Raw genomic sequence first — 21,847 nt, forward strand, 5'->3', positions numbered from 1 at the left:
TCAGGGCTGTTCAGATCAGGGAGTTTTGAGTAATTTCTGAAACAAAGCTGTAGTCATCCTCCCCGTTCTCCTCTACAGACCATGTTGTTCCATGGGCTGTGAACACAAAGTAGCAGGAAGGAAAATAAACAGTTCTAATGATTCTATGTTCTTAAGCAATAAATTGCATATTTTTGTCAGCAAAGCTGTGAAGAAACAACATACCTTAACAACAAGAACAAAAAAGGGATTAAGGTACAGTGAAGACACCTGCTGCAATACTATTGTCCCCAGTCTCAGAACCTTTCTCTGTTTCAGTGTTTCATGAAATTACATTAGGCCCCTATGGAAAACAAAAGGAGAAATTAAAGGATTTCTCTCTTTGAAAGGAGGGAATGACAGAAATTCGTCACGCCTGCTCTGACTCTACAGAATATCCCTAACTCTTTGTGGGCTCTGGCTAATCCACACAGCAGAACTAATCCTAAAAGAAGACAGAGTAAATAAAGCGATGTCCCTAACTGGTATGATTCTTCCAACCCATAAATTTGAGTTGCTGTGATACTTATTTTGCCACGGTGCAAACACAGTGAGTGATCTGTCAAAATGCAAATATATTGAGTGAAACAGAAGTCATACAAGCTTAGAAAAGACATTGAGAGAAGCTGACAATGAATTTTAGATTGAAAGGTTAACCTGCATACTTTCAGGGACAGAGCCTCAGTCCTACCAGTAAATGCAAATAGCATTTGCCTTAAAGATAGGCTTACTGCATTTATATTACCATGCATAGAATATGCTGTTTCCTTATAAATTTGAGGGTCTGTTTTGTTTGTTTGTTTGTTTGTTTGTTTGTTTTCATTCAAATTAAATCTGTATGGTTGAAGGCCCCATTTAAAATACAGAAAGCAAAGACTGATTGGGTGAAACTTTACAGAAGCAGAACAAAGCACCAGAGTGTCCAGTTGCTGAGCTGTAAGCACAGCTTTGAAAATCCTTCTCCAGATGCCATTTGACCATCTCCATTGCAATCATATTGTTGCACAAATCAAGGATCAATACATATATTTTCACCATTTGAGAATAAAAATGTTCAAGGCCCCATTTTAAATGATATGCTGGTGTTGCTCAGTGCAGCTTTTACACAGATTTCATGAGCAGATCCAAATGACACCTTTTACATATAGAATCATAGAATAGTTAGGGTTGGAAAAGACCTTAAGATCATCTAGTTCCAACCCCCCTGCCATAAGCAGGGACACCACACACTAAATTATGTCGCCCAAGGCTCTGTCCAACCTGGCCTTGAACACCTCCAGGGTTGGAGCATTCACAACTTCCTTGGGCAACCTGTTCCAGTGCCTCACCACCCTCACTGTAAAGTGCTTCGTCCTTGGATCTAATCTAAACTTCCCCTGTTTAAGGTTAAACCCACTACCCCTTGTCCTACCACTACAGTCCCTAACAAAGAGTTTCTCCCCAACATCCAATGATGCAACAAATGCAGGTAATTTTGATAACAGTGACCAGACTCTATGCAATACAAAGTAAGCAATCCTCTATTAGCTTAAATACTCCCTACCATCTTTCTGTTACATTATGCTCATGCTAAAACTTAAAGCAGTGTTTAAAGCTGTGTAAACTGAAGCAATTTCATGTTGGATTTAGTCAAAGAACTCAAGTGCAAGCACCCTCTTGTAAAGCTGTTTATGGTGCTACATTCAAGCACCACCTATAGAGTAATGCAAAGGGGAAAAAGAGCCAGTAATGATGACTGTTAGCAGCCTAGAGCAAGATTATTACTGAATGATTACAACTATTTTAATAGAAAGAAGCTAGAATGTAACACATTCCTTAAAAAAAATCTTTATCTCTGCAGTGCTATGGTTGCCTTTTATAGGAGAAAGACATGCTCCCCGAATGCAAGTTTTCATAACTAGAATCCCATTTGACAGGCACTTGGCATTAGACTAAGATTAGATGGATTTAGATATCTGTCCTCACCAACTTGCCTTCCTTTTCATTACTGTACTAATATACACTTCTTGTATCAATTGAAATGTTTCCTACACTATGTTCATCATTAAGGGAATCTGAGAATATAGATAAACCTTACAGTCTATCAAAAAGTTCAAAATACACGGGTTTCATCGGAAAAGAGTAGATATGACCATTAGTTCTTTTCAAATACATAAATTGAAGACTCTTTTTACACAGGAAACATATACCTCCACAAACCCCCACATAATTTAAAACCTTCCAGGAGCCAAATGTACACTTGCTAAATAGAACGGCATGCTGTAAGGTCAGAGGACAGCAATGACTTCTCAGTCAAACTGGAATTAAAAATCTAACCTAAAAATATCATCTGAATGAAAAAGTTCTACACTCTAGCCAATATTTATTTTACTTTTACATCCTCACTTTAAAAGTGACAGGCATTTGATAGTAAAAAAAAAAAAAAGGAAAAGAGGAGGATTTTTCTCTCTTTAAGCTCCCTCACTGCAAAATCGTCTTGCATGATTATTGGTTGAATAGTTTCCATTTCCCACTCTTACAAGGACTAACAGAAGAATAAAATCTGGCAGGTCTCATTAGTCCTGGGTAGCTCAACCGTAGCCCTAGCTAGTATCATATTCCTCAGAAGAGGTGAAAAAAAGCACTATCTTTTCAGAAATGCAGCCATTGAAATCAGAATGCATTGAATAAAGAAGGGAAAATTTCCCCTGTCACATATTCTTTTCAGGGTCAAAAAATAGACAAGTGAGATTTTAAATGAGTAACTCATTCCAGGTAAGTACAGCCAAATTGTTCCCAGGCTGACAGACTGCCATCATGTCCCACCGCTGCCAGCAGGGTCCACAGCTGTGACTCCAAAGGTGGCTCTGGGTTTGGAAAAAGACAGTGTAGCAGAGAAGGCAATAATAATGACTTCAATAATTAGATTCTGTCTTGTGTTGCACACTGAGAGCCCAAGGCTTATCTGGGATTAGATGAGGCACCTGGAGTGCCTTTAAGCTACCTATTTTAGTGAATGGAGCAGCCAAATATCTTCTTGAAACAGTGGAAGAACAATCACACTTTTTCCTGTCTCGATGAATTCAAACTGTACTGCAAATCAAAAAGACAAAAAAGAATGATCAGAGAAAAGCAACAAAGGCATGAAATAGTGCTATACACCATGGGAACATGTTTTCAAACTACCTGGGGGGTTTGCTGCAGAAAGGATGCTCTACACTTAAAACATGGAGGCAGATGTTTTTGTCCAGGTAAGCTGTAGTAAGGGCTGAGAGAGGGTCCCAATCACAACTTGCACAGCTTGGGGAGATGAAGCCAAGGCATGGCTGGTTGGAGAGGACTGACACATGGGTGAAACAGCGATCCTGCCCTTTCCACAGAGGCAGCAGAGATGGCTCAGCAGGCAGAAGCTCTCGCCTGTTAAATTATTACAGGTGTTTCCTAGCACTCTCCTAACTCAGGCCCCAGGGACCATGTGCAGTCCCTTCCCTCTTGCTTCTAATTAGAAACTAGAAGTCATTACTTGGGCCAAGGGACAGTGAAATTAAATTGTCACTAGGTTGTGTATATGGAGTGAAAATGTTTTTAAAGATATCAAGAGAATTCCATCAAAGCCACTGCACTATGTCTCAAATCATTTTACTATTAGTAGATTTCCTGGCAGCTGCTTTTCTGACTGAAAGAGAGGAGCTGTATGGAAAATAAGAAAAAAATCAAATGACATTTTAAACTGTGTGATGGTCCCTTCTTTCCCCTAAGCATCCTTAAATAAGACATAAAATATGACTGGAGTATTGGAATGGAAGGATACAGGTTCTTCAGGAAGGACGGGCAGGGGAGATGTGGAGGAGTGTACCCTCTGTGACAATGACCATCTGGAGTGCACAGAGCTCTGCCTGGGGATGGATGAGGAGCCATCTGAGAGCTTATCGGTCAGGATTAAAGGGAGGGCAGCAACAGGTGACATTACAGTGGGGGTCTGCTACAGGCCACCTGACCACGAAGGTTGAGCAGATGAGACCCTCTATAGACAAATAGAAGCGGCCTCATATTCACAAACCCTGGTCCCATGGGGACTTCAACCACTCTGGTATCTGTCAGAGGGAAAACACAGCAGGGCATAAGCAATCCAGGAGGTTCCAAGAATGTATTGATGATAACTTCTGTCTCCAAGTAACAGAGCAGTCAAGGATGAAAGGTACTATGCTGGACCTTGTTCTCACCAAAAAGGAGAGGCTGGTGAGGAATGTGAAGCTCAAGGGCAGCCTTGGCTGCAGGGACCATGACATGGTAGAGTTTGAGATCTTTGGGGCAGCAAGGAGGGCACACAGCAAACTCGCTACCCTGAACTTCAGGATAGCAGGCTTTGGCCTCTTTAGGGGTGTGCTTGGTAGACTACCATGGGATAGAGCTCTGGAGGGAAGGGCCCAGGGAAGTTGGTTAATATTCAAGGATCACCTCCTCCAAGCTCAGGAGCAATGCATCCCAACAAAGAGATCAGGCAAAATGCCAGAAGGCCTGTGGGGATGAACACGGATCTCCAGGACAAACTCAAAGACAAAAAGGAATTCTACAGAGGGTGAAAGCAAGGACAGGTAGCAGAGAGTTAATGCAGAGAAATTGCCTGAGCAGCCTGGGGTCAAGTTAGGAAAGCTAAAGCCCTGATAAAATTAAATCTGTCCAGGGATGTCAAGGGCAACAAGAAAAGCTTCTCTAGTTGCACTGGTGATAAGAGGAGGGAAAATGTGGGCCCTTTCCAGAAGGTACTGGGAGACCTGGTTACTCCAACCACACATTCGAGGTTGCTCAGAGAAGCTGTGGGATGTCCCATCTCTGGCAGTGTTCAAGGCCAGGTTGGACGGGGTTTTGAGCAACCTGGTCTAGTCCCTGCCCATGGCAAGGGGGTTGGTACTTAACAATGTTTAAGGTCCCTTCCAACCCAAACCATTCTATGATTCTATGATTCTAATTAAGAATCATGACTTCACATGAACATCTGCCCTAAAATGTAGCCAGCAGGTTTTGGTGGACAAGAAAAGTATCCATAGTAATTAGAACTAAAGGAAGAGGGGGCAGACTAATTAACTTTCTCCAGTGCTTCCCATTTAGCATGGCTTGAGGATTTAAAATTACAGACATGTATCATTTGGGATGTTTTCAAGATTATAAATGTCTAAAACTTGTCGACTAGTTTTAGCTGCACAATGAAATCCGTTTCTTGGCCAGAAGTTAGAAGGGTTAAAATTGTTCAGACAGAGAAAGCAAGCTGCTGCATTGGAGTGCTGAAGCTTTGACATGTTCAGCCTGTGGTTCTCACACTCCAGCACAGCAAGAGAGCAAGAGCTGCCCTGTCAGACCCCATCTCCTTCACGCTGCTGGTGGTTACAAGCTCGAGAGATATGATGACTAGAGATCTAATAACAATTTTCAAAGATGGCAGTGGCTCTTCTGTGTGAACAGCTTAGGAACTTCCCTAGCCCATTTGCATGAGATAAAAAAACCCAAACCAGCCCACCCCAAGAATTAACCTAGGCTTTGCCAAAACTAGGATTTGCAGCTATTAGTAACCATCTATTTCTGCAGCTTTCTGCATATAGGCAGGGAAAAGACAACAAAATGAGAATGCACTATGGCTTGTTTGAAACTGGTGTAGACAGTGTAGGGGCAAACTGCTGCATAGAAGACTGCTGCCTGTTTCTCCAGGGGCTGAGCCTGTCTCTCAGCAAAGGCTGAGGTCACTTTGTGAGATGCACCAGTTAAAGCCTGAGTGCAAGAGAAACAACTGCTCAGCCTTCAGCAGTATTTTTCTAAAGACTTCTTTTGGTGATGTGTAGCACATACGTGAGCCCTTAATTCTGCTCTGAAATGCAAAAGAAGAGACACTTAACAATCCATTGTTTTAAATTTAAAATCCACTCAGCTTATTCCAGAGTCTCTGTGATTTGAAGTAAAGGGCTGCTGCTGCAGCGTCTTGTCTGCTTACAGATTCAGTTAGCATTTTTAAAGCACGGAAGTAAGATGCAGAGTCAAAAATGACCTTTGGTATCTTTAATATTTCCTGCTTATCTCTGGCCTAAATCTGGAAACTTAGTGAAAGATGCTCCCATTTCAGAATAGCTAGCCTGAAAAGCTGAAAGCTGAAGACCCCACACAGCTCCACCCCAGCCACGTCACCTTCCCTCTCCCATTTCCCTTCTCATCTGCATTATGCTGCCTTTCAGCTTGAGCCAAGTGCTGCAGCAGGAAGCTGCAGACTCCTGGCTGCAGGATGAGGGCCTTGAATTTAGAGTATACAGAGACAAAGGCTTAGGAGGAAAGACTGAATCATAATTTATATCTAACACTTTAAGTAACATGCAAACATTACTGCATCTAAAAGGCCACTGACGCTAAAGAGTACTGTGAGCCTGCTTACCTGGGTTATTTAGCACTATTTGGACTGTATGTAGACATAAAAAGAACTGGGAAAAATCCAAAGGGTGAGCCAGCGTGATACTCTCTAGCAACAGCTAATGTTGTGAGAAGAACAGGAGAAACAGGGTCTCTTCCTTCACTATACCTGTCCAGCCATCAACAGATTGAGGACTTTCTGAATAGGAACACGCATTCTTATTACTGTGTTGGACAGCCTTTGCTGGACCTTCCTCCTGTGCAGTAGTTGATCCTTTTAAAATTTATGTTTGATACTGGTCTCCAAAACATCCTGTGGTACTGATTTCCTCCATTCAATTATCTATTGTCCAGAGAAGTGTGTCTTTTTGTCTTAAGCCTGATCTCTGGTTTGCATTGACGGTCTGATCATCTGTTTATATTGTACAAGGTGAATTGTTATTCTCTGTAATACAATAAAGCACTATGTAGAATGTAATATTATAGAGGACAACTATTCATCTTTTCTGTGCTGTTTGTATATGTCTCTCATGTGCTTTACATTTATCTTTCCAGAGATTATGATAGTTTTGTTAGTGGCTTCTACCTTAAGTCACCATGGGACAATCTGAAAAACCTGGAACTAGCCTCATTCAAGTCTGCACCAAATTCTAGAGTAGCTTGTACAGCATAAAGATTGATTTGCTTTGACTAAACTAGTAATTGTAACTCATATTGTCTTGCTGCAGTAATACCCAATGCAAAGAACTATATTTTCACGGTATCTGTAAGACAGACAGAACTTGTTTACACAAATCAACATCTTTTAATATCTTTCTTTAAAGATTTAAAGAGATCATCTACCTACAGAAGCTACTTCTGCAATGCATTCTAACTTTGAAGAACCTCCCAAACATACACCTATGGTCAATGCTTTTAATGTCAGGCACAAAACCACTCTGATCTCCAGATGTTACCAGAATACAGTATGGTCCAGCACTTCAGTCTGTGTCCTCAGCACACATGATGGCTCCCTTTGAACTAACTTTCTGATCCTAAAAACATGTGTGAAAGTCCAAAGTTATGGTATTCACTAAGGACATCAGAAGAGACAAAGAAAATGGTGTATATTATAAGGTTCATCCAAACTGGATGGACAGTGAACTCAGGAAGTCAAAAAATGAAGGATGTGTAGAGTGGGGCACCACAGGGGTCTGGGGCTACTTGGTATTTTTATTACAGACCAAAATGATGGAGTAGAGTCTTCCTATGCTAAGAGATGACCCTAACCAGGGACGTATAGCAGGGACACAGACAGCATGATGAGAGTTTGTGAAGTGACTGAAAAATAAAACCACCCAGGATGATGATCAGTAGGAGCAAGTATAAACTATTACACTAAGAAAGGAAAAAATTAACTTTACATAAAACCCCCCAGCAAAAGGAAATTAAAAAACACGTTTCTGGGTTCATAATGGAAAGAAAAGAGAGGTAATGCACTTAAATTGCAGCAGGAAAGACTTAGGATAGATACTAGAAAAACCTTCCTAAGAACTAAGCACTGGGACAAAACAGCTGGTCTATGTTTCTATTATAGTAAGTCTTCAAGAACAGCATAAATAAACATGAAAGAAAGGACACAGGCATTGGCGAGACCATGCTGGAATGGAGGATGTTTAGAGGCTCTCCAGAGACCTTCTTGCCAGCTCTGTGGCTTTTTGAAATCTCTTTCTGTTCGTATGTATTTCTGAAATAGCTCCTTAACGGACTACAGATCTTCTTCCTCTGGCACTTTACTTGACCCATGGCTACAGCCAAGTTTGGCCTGCAAAGGCAGAGAGAAATTAAGGATCACTATTCCAAGTGAACCTTGTATGCAGTATTGAACTAGTCATCAAACTTCTGGAGTAACCTCACTGCATTTTGTGAACAGTCTAGAAAAAAGAACTTTAGATCAGAAAGATGTTCTGCTCCTAAACATTTCACATGAACTGCAATGAATGTGTGTGTGGGAAATACTGCTAAAAGTCCTTTAGAAGTTTCTCCTTTAGGGAGTACAAGGCATAAAATTTTTTGAAAATCACTTCTGTGACTTCACCGGTGCTAAGTTTGATTTTTCTTTTTTTGCATCTGTCTGCTCAGAAACGGACTGAGCACTGATGTTTCTCAGCCTCCACCCAGCACCTTCCACTGTGCCTCAGTTGTTGTTGCTGTCAGTTTGGATCTGGGAAGCAGGCAGGCAATCCAGACAACGCTTATTTAGGTAAAAACACTTCAGGCTTCTTCACAATAACTTCTGTCCTCACATAATTCTAGTTTTTCTGTCTTGTGTCTCTAATTTATTTTGTAAGTTACTTCCAGTAGCTTCCAGCCAGTGAGGTGTTTGTACATTACACATCCCCAAAGCAATCTGGGATAGGTGTAAAATGCCAATACCTTAAACCCTCATGTCTCTGTTTGTAGGGATGGAGAATCTACTCTTTGAGAAACCGAGCTGCTCAACTTCTTTCCCCTCCACAATGCTACATTAATGGTTTTCAACTGCTTCCAATTTTAAAATCCGTCAACATTTTCTAACACATAGATGATCCCCACTGACAACAGATGAATAATCAAGCCCACTGACACCAAGTTTGCTCTCTTCTTAGTGGCAGATGAAGTTGTACATTTTTAGGAGCAATACACAATCCCTGCATAGTCTGAAGACCAGAGTCTGAAAATCCCGGCTTTCAGCTATTTCTTTACTTTAGCTTTCTTTAAAAACAGCAGCAACAACTACAAAATTTCTGCTTCCCAGAAGGTCACTGCTCAGGTTTAATATAGTTAATAGAACTGAACTGATTTAAAATCCAGTTTAGCCAGATAAGCAACAGGAAAAGTGCACATTTTCATTGGTGAATTTCCAAGAACTACATGGTAACTGAGAGAGCGCTTCATCACAGGCACTGCAAACAGTGGAGAGCTCTGGACAGACTGGCCTTGATGGATTAGAATCAGAACCATGGAATGGTTAACCAAGTCTCCAGTTACCTTATGGAGAGGATCCACATTTTCCCTTGTCTTACTTTTATCACCAGTGTACCTATAGAAGCTTTCCTTGCTGCCCTTGACATTGCTGGCCAGATTTAATTCTCTCAGGGCTTTAGCTTTCCTAAGTTGACCCCTGGCTGCTCAAGAAATTTCTCTATATTCCTCCCAGGCTACCTGTCCTTGCTTCCACCCTCTGTAGAACTCCTTGTTGTCTTTGAGTTCAGGTTCTCCGTTTCTTTGTATGCAGAATAAACTGCTGCTCATGTTGAAGTGTATGCTTTGTCCTTGCAGACAGATTTGTTAATGTAAATGTATTAAATAAAATACATTTGTAGGAAGGTCTTTCCACATAAGCTTCTGTTTTCTTTATGTGCATCCACAACATTTGATGAGGTAAAGCTGCCCTTGTGCTAAATAAATGCAAGGTCTCATGATTGCAGCAGAAGATGGACCAGTTTATTTAGGAGGGTACTGAAGACTCCTTCCTCTTTATTGCACTTTACAGACAAAAAGTAGCTCCCCAGCACCCCTCAAATAACTGCTATCATTAATGGAAACTGAGGAAGCATAAATTGTTCAGTGATGACGGCAGCTGATCTCAGAGCCATAACAATAACCCTGTACCTTCTCTCTTGCATTCTTATGCAGCCCACAATCCTTTCTTGAGGATTTGACACTACAAAATACAAATGTATATTCAGTTTCTTTCACACTTAAGTGTGTTTCTGTGGTCTAGTCCATGGCTGAATTGACTGGAATTATTTCATGAAAAGGCATATAATGCTACAGTAAAGAGAGATATCTAGGGGAAAAAAATGGTGTTCAATAAATTCTGCTCTTCAGAAATTCAGTACCACTGTAGACCAGATCTGTAGAATCAGTTTTAAAGACAAACAGTTAGAACAGTTCCCATTCTGAAGTTTGTAAATGTTAATGATGTCCTGGAGAAACTGCCACTGAAACAATTTTGAACTTGCTCCTTTGAGGAAGATGTCTCTATAAATGATTTCTGAGCTTCGTATTTGTTCAGCTTGGTCTACTATCAAAAGTATTCTTCAGAATTTACACCTAAAATGTCACCTGCAAATGAAAGTGGAAAGTGTGATGTGCTTGCTACATTAAGAAAGGGATGAGTTTTCTGAGTAATAGCTGAAGCTCTGTCACTAAAAAGCTTTCTGATCCTGGATCAAAACCGTACTTTGTTCAAAATTCCAATGTTCCCTGCACAGTCAGTCGAGATGTTTTTTTCAGCCTCCTCTCCATATAAAACTTTTACATTGCTTGGGAAGAAGTGCTGTGGAAGTGCTGTGTTATTTGCTATATTATCTATAACGACTAACAAAAAAAAAACTAGTAAGAAAGAAAATATAAAGTAAGTCTCAGGTCTCTGTCTGGCAGCAATGTTGGGGAGAAGAGGGAAAGGGCACTACTTGTGGTACAGGAAAATGAAATTAGGGGTTGTTTAAGTAAATGGGGCAAATACAAATTTATGGTACTAGATGGGCTGCATGAAAGAATTCACCAGTGCCACTGAGAGGTTGCTTTCTGTCATCATGTACAGTTCTGGTGTCCTCAACATAAGAAGGACATGGAGCTGCTGGAGCAAGTCCAGAGGAGGCCACGAGGATGATAAGAGGACTGGAGCACCTCCCTTATGAAGATAGGCTGAGAAAGTTGGGGCTGTTCAGCCTGGAGAAGAGAAGGCTGCGTGGAGACCTTATAGCAGCCTTCCAATATCTGAAGGGGTCCTACAAGGATGTTGGGGAGGGACTCTTCATTAGGGACTGTAGTGGTAGGACAAGGGCTAATGGCTTTAAATTTAAACAGAGGAAGTTTAGATTAGATACAAGGACGAAGTTATTCACAGTGAGGGTGGTGAGGCACTGGAATGGGTTGCCCAAGGAAGTGGTGAATGCTCCAACCCTGGAGGTGTTCAAGGCCAGGTTGGACAGAGCCTTGGGTGACGTAGTTTAGTGTGTGGTGTCCTTGCTCATGGCAGGGGGGTTGGAACTAGATGATCTTAAGGTCCTTTCCAACCCAAACCATTCTATGACTCTAGGATTCTATGATTCTATCTTGGAAAAGTTGTGGCAATCAGGGAAAGTCCCCAGGACAGAAAAGGGGCAAATTTTATGCCTGCTGTAAAATAAAAAGCAGCAGGATCCAGAGAACTATAAGCCAGAGAAACTAACATCAGTCTCCTTACAGACTGCAGAGATGCAATAGAAGTGCATAGAAAACTGACTGGACCACTGGACTCAAAGGGTAGTCATCAACACTTTGAGGTCTACCTGGTGGCTGGTTATGAGTGGTGTGACCCTCAGGGGTAATGCCAGGCCAGTACTCTTTGCATCTTCAGCAATGACCCAGACAACAGAGGTGGCCCTCGTCTTCATTAAATTATTAGAAGGAGCACTTGTATATGCTGGAAGGCAGAGCTTATTTTCAGAGAGCTCTGAATCCAGAAGTGGCCTGACAAGGACCTCAGAAAATTCAGCAAAGACTAAACCAAAGTCCTGTACTGGAACAGGAGAACCCACTGAAACAGTGTGGGCTGGAGGTGCAGCAGCAGGAGAGCAGCCCTGCAGAATGGGACCTCAGGCCCTGCTGGGCAAGGTGTGCCAGTGAGACTCTATGGCAATGAAGGTAATATATGGGCTTCCATCAGCAATAGAGTAGCCAGCAGGTCCAAGGAAGTGATTTTTTCCAAATATTGCAACTTCTTTTGTGACTTCAGTAAAAGAAAGGTGTGAACAAAGTGGACTCACACTAACAGAATCACCCTGGCCAGATGATCAGCTTGTGCTCATCATTCTTTATCATTCCAATAGCAATTACATCAGCTGTGCTTAGCTGTAATTTTAAACTTGAATCCAAACTACCAATGGAAACCGAATAGTAGAGGATATACCAAGTACTGAAGAATGCTATTAGAAACACTCATCATATGACTTCACACAGGAAACTACTTGGAGAGCTGCTTAATCCATTTAACCTGTGTCCCTCCCATCAAGAGCAGCTTACGCATGGTCTTCCTGGAATGCTACTGAACAGTTTACTTTTTATTCATTTTTTTAACACTGATGCCATTATAGTTTGTTTTCCAGGAATGAAATCCATGAATCCACAGATATTTCTGCTGTTTTTCCTAACAGCCATTCTGGATCATTACCATTTTGGTGAGCATTTTCACACGATAAATCTGTCTCATTTTTCACACAGTCAAATTCCAAAAAGGTAAAATAAAAAAACGAAACTGTAAAGAATCACATTTAACTTTCACACTTTTCCATTGGCAAACACTTCCCACCTCCAACTTCCTCACAGAACACAGATTCAAATTTATTTTTTTTCCCCTATTTACTTCATTATTTGCATGAGCTTCAGTGAAGTCAGGGACAATTCTAGGAATAAGGCTTAACTAACTTGTACTTCCAAACTTTGTATTTAACATGTTAACACTGAGCTCTGTGTGTTGATGTAGGACACTTGGGTTGGTCTTTTTTAGGATCAACAAATGGCAAATGCTTCCATATGAAAAAGAATATCCCCACCCACAGAAACAGAATTCAGCTTTCCTACACAGTAAACAATAGAGAATTAATATGCATCCCAGAGGCACAGACAGAATAAAAACAACCACACCCCAAATCCAAATGGGATTCTCAGATATTTTCAGTGTTTCTTATCTGAGACAGCGCATGTTCTCCTACAAAGGTGAGAGGCAGGAAAAAAATTTATTGCTGATTTTTGAAATGTTTAGTAATTTCGTGTGCTTGCAGAGGGAACAGATTTCACAACATTGTCTTTCACACCAATCTACCTCATGCAATTTTTTTTAAGAGTAAGCACCTAGAAATGAGGAAAACTTTCCAGATATTCACAGAAGGAACAGTGACAAAATGTCTTTAAGAGTAAGAAGTCCACTAGCCAAAAAGTGCAAGAACCATTAGAATTTATTAATTTATTTGAAACACCTTCCTTTTAGTTTTCATTACTAGATTAATGAGCTTATTTAGTATTTGCACAATGTTGAATGCATTGGAACAATATTACTTCTACGATTCTAAAAGGCAATTAGAATGTCAGTGTTTCAAACAGATTTATTGTAAGTTGCATATAAGATCATTTTAAAGCTGCCTTGCCTCAGCCTTTATGAGAGAAAAATTTAAGTGCTCTGTAATATCAGCTGCTTAACCCATGTGCTGTAACTCTTATCTTGTGGCCACCAAGAAAACTTTGTCAAATAAACTACATCACAGACACTGAAGAAAAGAGAATAACTAGAAATAAAATAAAAAAAATATAAAAATCAGTATGTTCAGCAGCGTATGACAGAGTTTTGCAAATATTTCTGCTTTCACAGTCCAAATTTCCTCTAGGATCAGCAAGTTAACAATACTTCTACTTTTAAAATTGTAATTAGGATTATCTAAACGTTGTACAAATCAAAGACATGACCTTTTGATATTCAAAAAGCTGGTCTATTTGAACTGGATAAGGCTTAAATGGGGAATGAGGTATTGCATTATGGAAAATGCTTGTAAGATTTACTGGCAGATTCACAGATTTTTTAAGGCCAGCAAGACCCATTGTCATCTAAGCACACCTTCTGAATAACACATGCAAAGAATCTCACATTGTATCTACTGCATGAAGCCTATTACTCTTGCTTAAACTGCCCTTTACCTTTTGAAGGACACCCAAGTCTTGTTTTACACATTAAAAATGATGGAGAATTCACCAAGTCTGCAAGGTACTTCTGTAGCTCATTGACCTTATTGGAAGAAGGTGTTCTCTTTTTTCCTCTTTGAATTTGGTTAAACTCAGATAGACTGAATTTCTAATGGACTATTTTTTAAAACAAGGGAGAAAGGTGCTATAATTAGGGAAAACGCTTCCCAGTCTAATATGTATGCTGTAGTTGAGTGATCACTTTACATAATTTTGCATAAACAGAGAAAGATTTAGCTTCTCCCATTTCTCACTATAAGGTATTATTTCTAGAATTCAAGTCTTCCTGTAGCTCTTTTCTGATCTCACTAAAATGCCACTAATATTGAGTGAATTAAAATCACTCAGTACTGTCTGCTAGTAATTGCGGCATTCACCCTTGATTGTGTCAACCTTTGGCTTCCTAGTATTTCTATCAGTCTCTAATAAATTACTCTTAAAATGTATTACTCAACAGTGGGAGTTCATAGTTAAGGTAGACTTCAGCAAGTTCCTTCAGAAGTAGTCTTCAATTTTGCTAAAATAAGTGTGAATGAGTAGTTTTCAAGTATTTGTTACAATCATGAACTATTTTGCCTCAAAATGACAAATTATTTTTGACTTGACATGACTTTCTGTGCCCTTGCATTAGAAATGTGCATACTCTAAAGAGAAATATATTACAGAATCCCTCTTAAAAATACCAGCAAAATTTTATTCCAAGCACTGTGCCTAATCACCCAACTCCATCCCTCTCTCCAACAATAATACCCCAGCTCAATTATTTGCATGGTTTGTGTCTAGTCTAAGTGAAACAAAAAAACCCTTGCAATTCTGATGCTTTCTGTTAATTATTAGAAGTAGCCTAATACTCCAATATGGCAAAACAAGACTCTAGCCCAAGCAGAACAAAGGTGGAAGGAACATTATGGTCAAATTAAACAGCACAACTAATAGGAAAACATATCATAATCTATAGACTAGTCCTTTCATTAAATGATTATTCTCAAAGACCTTATTAACTGTATTAAAAGCACAAAAGGTCATATGAAAGGCTAATAAAACTGGGATAACTATGAGCCTTTTAAGGTATCCACCTTCATAAAAAGGTGCAGCACATTAAACTTATTTAATTACTCTAGAGTAATCTCTAATTTCAAAAGCCTATTTTTATGGAACAATGATAAATTATAGCATAGATTAATTATTTTACAGATTAATACATGCAGTTCTTGCTGCAATCAAGATTTTATATGGTTCTAATAGATGTAGCTCTTATAGTAGGTTCTTTAAGTGCCAAGCAATTATAATTGTTCTCTTAGCATATTGGATTAATTTAATACCTCCCAAGTTGCAGAAAATTTGACTTCTGCAGCAGAACACACTTATTCACCATATTTCCTTTCAGAATAATAAAATGAGATATTTAAAAGGACAGGAATCGCTTGGAAGAAGAATATTGCTAATTGTCACAGAACAGTGCTGGTATATCTCAGACTTATTGAGATGAATGCTCATGCAGGACACAGGTGCACACCAGAGACCCTCACTTCCCATTTCCACAAAAAAATAAATCGGGTCCATAGTGGCTGGTGGTGTTGCTGTGTTTCAACATGCCCAGAGAAAAGGGAACTCAACAAGTACAAAAATGTAGCACCTGTGGAGGTACATGTATCTCAGTACTTACAATGCTATGCATAAAGCTAGTTCTATGAGTAGCATTCAGGAGTTTTGTTCAACTTTTTGCTCCATGAGGAGCATTTCACTTCTGTTAGTCACTTCATCAAATAACTGGAGCTCTCCATGTGATACCCTACACTAAACAGATCACAAATCACATAAACGCTGTGTATTAAAATGAGGAAGTCAAGCTTAATGTCTGTTTTTAAGGAAAACTTTTCCTCTTTCCTTCATCTTCTAGGAAGTCTTTGTTAAGTGCAACATCCATTATGCGTGCACAATCAAGCCAAAGCCTTTTCAGCATTAGCCTATGAATTCCTAGACTGCGGGAATCTGATTTTTTCCTCTTTATTCTTTACAGTTTTTATTCTTTTAGCAATACATATAAGCTTAGAAACTAGATCCAAAGAGTTTGCCCAAGTCTGAGGACAGGCACGCTGAGGGGCAATGCTTCATGTATCCCAGTGGAGTATCACTTCCAAACACTGATACAGCCAAGCACAAACAGAGGTTACCTTATAATTTGGGAAATAGTTTACCCAATTCTTCATGCCCAGCTGGCAACTTTAAGTCAGAGAGCTTCCCCATTACTCCACTTTCTCACACTTCCCCTGGCTGACACCAAGCAGAGGAGCAGGCTTGGCTCAAGCATGCTGGCAGGCTCACACTGGAGTCTGGTGCTACAAGGGATGACTGGGACAGGGGGCAGCATGCTCTGGAAAAAGGATGGAAGTAAAGGATTTGACCTCTTATGTAAGAAGAAAGCAAATCCCACATGTCAAAGTCTGGTGTCTAAGGCCGAAATATATCTTATTTTAGATGAAGGTAATAAAGCACTGTGAAAATACAAAAATGGGAGAAAAGATATATGGTAGTATTTGTTTGCCACCTCTGAGCAAATGAGTAATAGATTGGGTTAGCAATGAATTTTTGATTTCTGAAGAAACATTAAAGTTTGATGAACTACTGGTTTATTAGTTTCTGGAAGAATAATTCCTCCTCTAGTGTAATGTAACAACAAAGCAAGACATGGTCACTGTGGAGACAGAGACATGACCAACCACTGAGTTTCAGAGTGACATTGTAAAAATCACCTTTAGGTCGCTGGTTGAATTTTAAATAGAGGAGTCACATTGTTTGATGCCCTGGGTCAGCTCGATATCAAATACAGCTCAGATCCTAACAGACAAGTTAAGCACTCCAGCAACAGACAACCTCCCTGATGAGCCTGGCAGAAAGGACCATCCTTCAACCAGCTTTCTTGGAAATACTCTGTCACAACAGCCTTCCCTCTGCAAAAAGAGGAGAGCACCCACTTTCCTTTGCCTTAACACCTAAAGCTGAATTAATGTTCACTGGATACCACAACACAAACGTCATCACACCACTCACCCTTCTCAGTTTCTGGGAAGGCTGACTCAGCCCCTGGGCTTTAATGTTAGGAACAGGTCTAAATCACATTCAAAGCATCCTTGTGCACATCAAATACCTTGCTTTTTCAACAAAAATACCTGAGCACCTGTGTAGCAGGGCTTTATTAATGTTTTTTAACCCTTTCAGAGTCTGAAGCAGCTTGTTGTGAAGAAGAATGCAAAAAAACCTAATAAACCAACCTGTCTCCCCACCTATATTTGCAAATTACGGCCAAACTTGAGTAGGATTTGGTGCTGGAAAGGAACAGCTTTATGTGCCACAGTTTAGATGTATCTCTAACTAAAAACAGATATGTAATTGAAGCCTTAAAAAGAAAGCTGAGGAAGATAATTGCATAATTAATAAAGAAGCAGTTTTAGGACCATTGGTCACCTCAAACTGTAAAACACAGCATAAAATACAACACCACAAAAACCCCATTTCATTTGATTTATGCTTCATGAAAAAGCAAAACAAATGTTATACAAATATTTTCAGTAGCTAAAAACTGACTATCACTAGAAAAACACAGATACAGACATTCCTCATTGCTGGCCTGAACTGTTCTCAAAATAATCCAGTGTACAGGCTGCTGGCTGAAATACCTCTAATACTCTGCAATCACAAAGCATTAAACTGCTGTGTTCGGTACACCACCTTGCTGGTGCTTCAGAGGTGTTAGTTAAGCTTCAGTCTTTGGTTTGCAAAATGCTCTGAACTCTCCTGGCCTCTCTCATCCTAAAATCTCAAAGTAGTCACCGCTGTTTTCTTGCAAATGTGTTTAAGTAACATTGCAAATAATATTTCATTGCCTGCCAATTAAAAATAAACAGCAGAGAGTAAGGAGCCAGAGTCATTTTGGCTGTCTCAGGAGCAGCTATGAACAGCTCTGACAAACACACAAACTGTTGCCCTCTGTGGATCTTGAGACCAAAAAGAGCAGGAGAAGCAGAATTTTAATAGCATCTAAAAAAGTGAATCCCAGAATCTTTTTAACACCAAAAAGGAGAAAAAAATCTAGCGAAATTATGTTGGAAACCTTTCTTATTTTTCAAGTAGTACATCGCGTTTTCTCTCACTGTTGCAGAAACAAAGCCTCCAAGTGTGTTTTCAATAAAATATTTAAATAAAATTGATAACGTGTCAACACTTCACTGCTTGTTTAAATTGGGCAAAATTATAAAAGCTGTTACAGTGTGTTCAATTTGTTCCAAAGTTATTATATACCATAAGGGCTCATTCGAGCAGTGAGAATACTGCAGGCAAGGCGCGAAGATTACAAGATGTCTTAGACTTCTCCCTGCTATAGTATGAAATACAATCTAAAGCAACCGAAATTCTTTTAGTGGAGCTAATTCCTTCCCACCGAGGCTCAACTGGGAGAAAAGGAATCACTGTTCCTTTATGCTTCAAGAACACTGTAACTTGCTTACCAGGAAGCTAAATGAACCAAAGCTTCAGACAGCAAAAAAAAAACCAAACCACAAACCCACCATCAATTTATGTGCCAAATTTTTAATAGGAAAGCAAATCAGATTTATTTAAAAACTGAGGTCTTGGGTCTGGTGTATTTATATTTTCCCAAGGTTGAGCTTATAGTTTATGATATTTTTCATAGTTTATGCTTTCTGAGGAGTACAGATGACTATCTGAGAGGGCTCCCATTTCTGCCCTGCTCCTACTGAGTGTAGCCCAGGTGACTAATCCAGACGACCATAGCAAGTTTAGCTGTTTATGCTCCAGGTGCACCTCAGCTGATGAAAAGTGGTATACAAAAGCTCAATACATACTGCTATCACACCACCACTTACATTATGAACTGAAAACCAGGCATTTGAATGAATGAATGTTAATTTTTTCTCTCTTCTTCCATAATCTGTCACACTGACATGGGAAGCACAATAGAAGTCCTGAAGGACCATCTGTACTGCTCCCAACACCTTACCTAGGAAATAATCCCAATACACTTGTATTTTCTAAGCACAAGCTGAGTGGTGAGTTCTCATATTCCAGCTACAACACTGACATGCTGGTCTGAAGCTCTGGACCAGACATCTTGGCACGGGCACTTCCTGACCAGGAGGGCGATGAGGCTACAGCCTCTCAGCAGTGCTTACAGTCTCAGCTCAACTTGACATATGGTCCTAACACTCACGTAAGATGCACCCACAGAGCCTAGGAATTTGAGCACACACCGAAGTCACAGTGGTATCACACTGCACTGAACAGCTTGCACCTCACTTGGAAAGCAGCACACCAGCTAAAGATTAATCCCTAGCTGTTTAACAATATCCATTCATCCATATTTCTTGCGCTGCACAGATACTTAGCTTTGAAAATTAGACATCCACACATTTATAGAGGCAGTCAACTTTACGGTATCTTTGTACACCACAGGTGAGTGAGAAGCAAAGAGTTCTGACCATAAATAAGAAGCATATATTCCATGGCCCACTGTGTCTTCCACAAGACCAGGTAAAAACCACTGCAGTTAATAAAATATTAAGAGATTCTAAGCATATAGTAACTACTAGTAAAACTAGCATGAGAAATGCACCAGCATACTGCAGTCATAAAACACCAGAGAAAAAGAACCTTCAAATTTTAAAACTGATCATAATTTTTTAATATCAGTGTTACGAAACTTTTCTTTCTACTGTTACTCAAGTGTGGAAACCACAATGGAAATTCACTAAGGCTTCACCCGGGCTTGCCTCTAATTGAGACTCTTGTGCTCTCCAAGCTCCATGCTAGTGCAGGGTCAGTCTCCTGCACAGGGGGGGCTGCCAGTGGTGGATCTCTCTCACGGCTTGCAAGCCTCTTTGCCAACAAGCTGCTCCTCACTGGGAGCCACATACAACCCTCCAAACAAACCCCTAAACCACTTCAAACTTTGCAGAATTTCACCCCTTCAGCACAGCTTAATGCCTCATAACCTTTTAATGGTCTTGTCTCAAAAACATTGTTTCTTAAGCACATAAAACAAGGAGAAAAAGCCCTGTATTTCAAAGGCAAAATAATAATAATAAAATAATTATTTGCTCTGCGTTGGAGAATTCCTCTCTGTCTTAGTTTACTATTTATAAACCACCAGTCTGGGATTAATTATTATAAATCCTTAAAGCCGAAAAGAAGATTTTAGGCATGTTATGCTACATATAATCTATACACCATTATTAAACTGCAGCTCAAACTCACCTCATGTCCTACTTCTGTTGGTCGTCTTTTGACATTTCTGCATTTTACCTACAGCAAATTTTATTCCTCACGAGAATGCATTTCTTACTGTTTTCAAAACCAGAGCACCTATCGCACGTGCCACTGCATGGGAGGAGCAGCATCACTCACCAGGCACCCCGTCTCTCATCCAGAAATCAATGTCTGTTCCATCTGCATCATCGTAAACATCCGTAACATTGATGGGCTGCAGCAGAGTCATGATCTCTTTCACGATCTCCCGAGCTTTAGCATTGCCGGTAAAACCCAGTCCAGATGGCTGGAAGGTGCCCTCATCAGACTCCATGACAATATCAAAGTTGGAGATATTTTCCTAAACATGTAAGGAAAGAAGATACTGGTTTGTGACTTCTATCTGAACTGGCACCATATACTACATTCTAGATGTCTGTGTGAGCATACCATAACAAATTTGTTTAACAAGCAGAGAAATGCTTCTTGTGATCCTGTGTATATAAGTATAAATAAAGGGACGTAATCTTTCTGTATGAAAAAGCTGAAACAGTTAGAATCATAGAATCATAGAATAGTTAGGGTTGGAAAGGACCTTAAGATCATCTAGTTCCAACCCCCCTGCCATGAGCAGGGACACCACACACTAAACCATGTCGCCCAAGGCTCTTTCCAACGTGGCCTTGAACGCTGCCAGGGATGGAGCATTCACAGCTTCCTTGGGCAACCTATTCCAGTGCCTCACCACCCTCACTGTGAAGAACTTCTTCCTTGTATCTAATCTAAACTTCTCTTGTTTAAATTTAAAGCCATTACCCCTTGTCCTACCACTACAGTCCCTAATGAAGAGTCCCTCCCCAGCATCCTTATAGGCCCCTTCAGATATTGGAAGGCTGCTATGAGGTCTCCACGCAGCCTTCTCTTCTCCAGGCTGAACAGCCCCAACTTTCTCAGCCTGTCTTCATAAGGGAGGTGCTTCAGTCCCCTTATCATTCTCGTGGCCTCCTCTGGACTTGCTCCAACAGATCCATGTCTTTTTTATGTTGAGGACACCAGAACTGGACACAATACTCCAAGTGAGGTCTCACGAGAGCAGAGTAGAGGGGCAGGATCACCTCCTTTGACCTGCTGGTCACACTTCCTTTGATGCAGCCCAGGATACGGTTGATTTCTGGGCTCAAGCGCACACTGTCTGCTCATGTCAAGCTTCTCATGCACCACCACCCCCAAGTCCTTCTCTGCAGGGCTGCTTTGAATCAGTTCAAGTTCAGTTCTGAGCCACCAATATTCTGTAGGAGCCACAACATGACTGCCACGCTGTCCCCAAATACTTGCTTTAAGACTTCTGAAGTGCCACCTCGAAAGGTAAGCCATTACCACCATATTTCATTTTTCACTTGTAGCTCTCACTTCCTTCTTAGACCTGAAAGTCAGAAATTCTGTTGCAGGGTGGAAG

The 21,847-nt window shown here is 40.3% G+C and overlaps 1 protein-coding gene across 1 annotated transcript in view; it reads right to left on the reverse strand.

The window, feature by feature from the left end:
* Positions 1–21,847, reverse strand: part of CPQ (carboxypeptidase Q) — a 134,890-nt gene that overhangs the window by 10,759 nt on the left and 102,284 nt on the right. Inside the window, exon 6 of the mRNA XM_010020821.1 lies at positions 20,551–20,752. Within this exon, the coding sequence (XP_010019123.1) occupies positions 20,551–20,752 (202 nt within the window). The remainder of the gene's footprint in view (positions 1–20,550; positions 20,753–21,847) is intronic.

The sequence above is a fragment of the Nestor notabilis genome, unplaced genomic scaffold (genome assembly GCF_000696875.1).
Source record: "Nestor notabilis isolate BGI_N333 unplaced genomic scaffold, ASM69687v1 scaffold3348, whole genome shotgun sequence".
Classification (NCBI taxonomy): Eukaryota; Metazoa; Chordata; class Aves; order Psittaciformes; family Psittacidae; genus Nestor; species Nestor notabilis.